Source organism: Octopus bimaculoides, chromosome 8 (assembly GCF_001194135.2).
Source record: "Octopus bimaculoides isolate UCB-OBI-ISO-001 chromosome 8, ASM119413v2, whole genome shotgun sequence".
NCBI lineage: Eukaryota > Metazoa > Mollusca > Cephalopoda > Octopoda > Octopodidae > Octopus > Octopus bimaculoides.
In genome coordinates this window covers 86,227,581-86,230,176 of record NC_068988.1, presented here as the reverse complement: position 1 = coordinate 86,230,176, position 2,596 = coordinate 86,227,581, and the positions used below count along the sequence as shown (strand labels likewise).

Genomic DNA, 2,596 nt, shown 5'->3' with positions numbered 1-2,596 from the left:
AACCACTCAGAGAGTGTAGTGGGTGCTTTTACGTGTCACCCGCACGAAAACGGCCACGCTCGAAATGGTGTCTTTTATGTGCCACCCGCACAAGAGCCAGTCCAGGGGCCCTGGCAACGATCTCACTTGGCTTGCCGGGTCTTCTCCCGCACAGCACATTTTCAAAGGTCTAGGTCAGTAGTCATCGCCTCGGTGAGGCCCAATGTTCGAAGGTCTTGCCTCACCACCTCAGCCCAGGTCTTCCTGGGCCTACCTCATCCACGGGTTCCCTCAACTGTTAGGGAGTGGCACTTTTTCACGCAGCTATCCTCATTCATTCTCACCACATGTCCAAACCAGCGCAATCATATATATGTAGATATATATCACTTACCAACAACAGTGTAGGCATTAGCATTGAGGAACTTCAAACATTTTTCAAGACACCACAGGCAGCAAATACAACATTTTAAACAAAACTTGGCAACTTCACTTTCTGATTTCTTGAACCTGACACAAAATAAATAAATAAATAAAAACAAACCATAATGATATGCCAGTAATAAGCCGTAAACTCCTAGTGAAGTTACAGGACTCCAAAACACATGATGCCCAAAATGCTCAGGAGACACCATGTCATGAGTTATAGAATCTTAGGTATTTTAAACATATCCAGCCCATCATTCCCAAAATCTGAACACAACCGATGTCTCACATAGGGAAAGAGTGTGAGAGAAAGTGAGAAAGAGGAAAAATGACCCCAGTACCATACTGGTACTTTATTTATCAAAACTGAAAGGTGAAGCTGACCCCAGTACAGTACTGGTACTTTATTTATCAAAACTGAAAGGTGAAGTTGATCCCAGTGGAATCTAAACTCAAGGTACAGAGAGCTGGAACGACTGTTGCAATGAATTTGATCTTGAGTTCCAATAGCTGCTACATCATTGCTTTAACCCTTATGTTATCATATTTCTATTGAAAGTTAATTTTGAAAATAAAGAATTTAGTAAAATGGCTTTGTCCTTAATAAGCTAGCATTTGGAACATAGATTAACGTGGAATTGTGATGGAAGATATTAATTTAGAAGTCTGTATCATAGAACCAGGAGCAGTCTCATACAGGTTGGCATCAAGGGAGCTAATGATATGTTAGTATAATGCTACAATGGTATAATTCTACAAATTTGCACGACTATAGCTCTAATTAGTTCAGACTCAACTAAAATGTCATTCAATAAGTGGTATTTATTTAATCCACACTCAGATAGTAAAATTGATCCTAGCAAGATTTGAGCTTGAAATTATGAGAGTTCTGGTGCTCTATTGCTTATTCTACACAACTACTGTACACATTATTAATAATATTGATAATTGTACCTGTGAAGATCTGCCCACCACAACAGACTCGAGATCCTAAAATCAAGGTGTTGTGTAAAATCCATTAGTGCAGGTACTGATGCCATTTAAAAAGCACTTGTGATGGTGTCTGTAAAAAGCACCCAGTACACTTTGTGGAGTGGTTAACATTAGGAAGGCCATCTAGCTATAGAAACCAAGCCAAAACAAACTACGGAACTTGGTGCAGGCCCTGGCCTTGCCACTTCCTGTCAAGCCATTAAAACTCATGCTAGTATGGCAAACAGACATTAAATGGTGATGATGATGAAGATGATGTCTCTGATTTAGTCACAAAGCTAGCAACTTCTAGGGGACACACAGCAACATTATTTAATTTTTTTTTTCTTGTCCTGTACTTTTCTAGACTTAATTACTACTTGTTCTGTACCTTCCCAGGTTCAATATTTAAGAATATTCTAAGATTCTGCAACCACATTTTTCATTCTAGTACACTCTTTCCTTCCCAGCTCATTTATGCTTTGTCATTCATTCGCACTAACATTACATATCGCAGATACAATAGGCTACCCAGTGCAGGAATTGAACCCATGACATGGTCATGAACCTAACCCCCTAACCAGTAGGCCACATAGCTTCACACACACACACACACACACAAATATACATATGCACAGATATATATATATATATATAATTAAATAGGTTACTGCACTTTCATCTGATGAATTACACTGTGTAACATGATTTTTGTCATTGGGTAGCAACTGTCCTGTTTGCTTACCCTTACAAAATATCAAAAATAGCTAATATTTCCTTCAATCTTTGCTTTTGATACATTTATTTAAACCCCAAAGAATCCCTCTCAACACATGGCTATGATGCCCCCCCCCCACTATTCCTGTTAATGATTAGAGATCCACATATTGACAGCCACTAAGGGACATGTGGTTAAGGTTAAGCAACAGACAAACAAATCAGTGGTATTGAGCAGAATATTTGCTATAATGATATTTCTGCTTCAGCAACTCAGTGCTGAATCTGTCTGAAATGTAATGGAAAATAGGTCAGTTTCAAAACATTGATGTCCAGGTCACAAAAGCAAAGTTTGAAGGAAATAGTTGTTGTTTCCTTTGATTTCTAGATAGAAGTAAATAGGAAATAACACTCACTGACCAAAGACAAAGAAAATTTTTTATTTCGTTACACAGTGTTATTTTTTATATCATAATCATAGCTTATGATTATAAACATCTCC

At 38.2% G+C, this 2,596-nt stretch overlaps 1 protein-coding gene across 1 annotated transcript in view; it reads right to left on the bottom strand.

Moving 5' to 3' along the window:
- The window catches only part of LOC106877453 (choline transporter-like protein 1), an 86,006-nt gene that overhangs the window by 11,243 nt on the left and 72,167 nt on the right, over window positions 1-2,596 (bottom strand). Inside the window, exons 11-12 of the mRNA XM_052969869.1 lie at window positions 2,072-2,123; window positions 374-631 (exon numbers count right to left, since the gene is read on the bottom strand). Of these exons, the coding sequence (XP_052825829.1) occupies window positions 374-631; window positions 2,072-2,123 (310 nt within the window). The remainder of the gene's footprint in view (window positions 1-373; window positions 632-2,071; window positions 2,124-2,596) is intronic.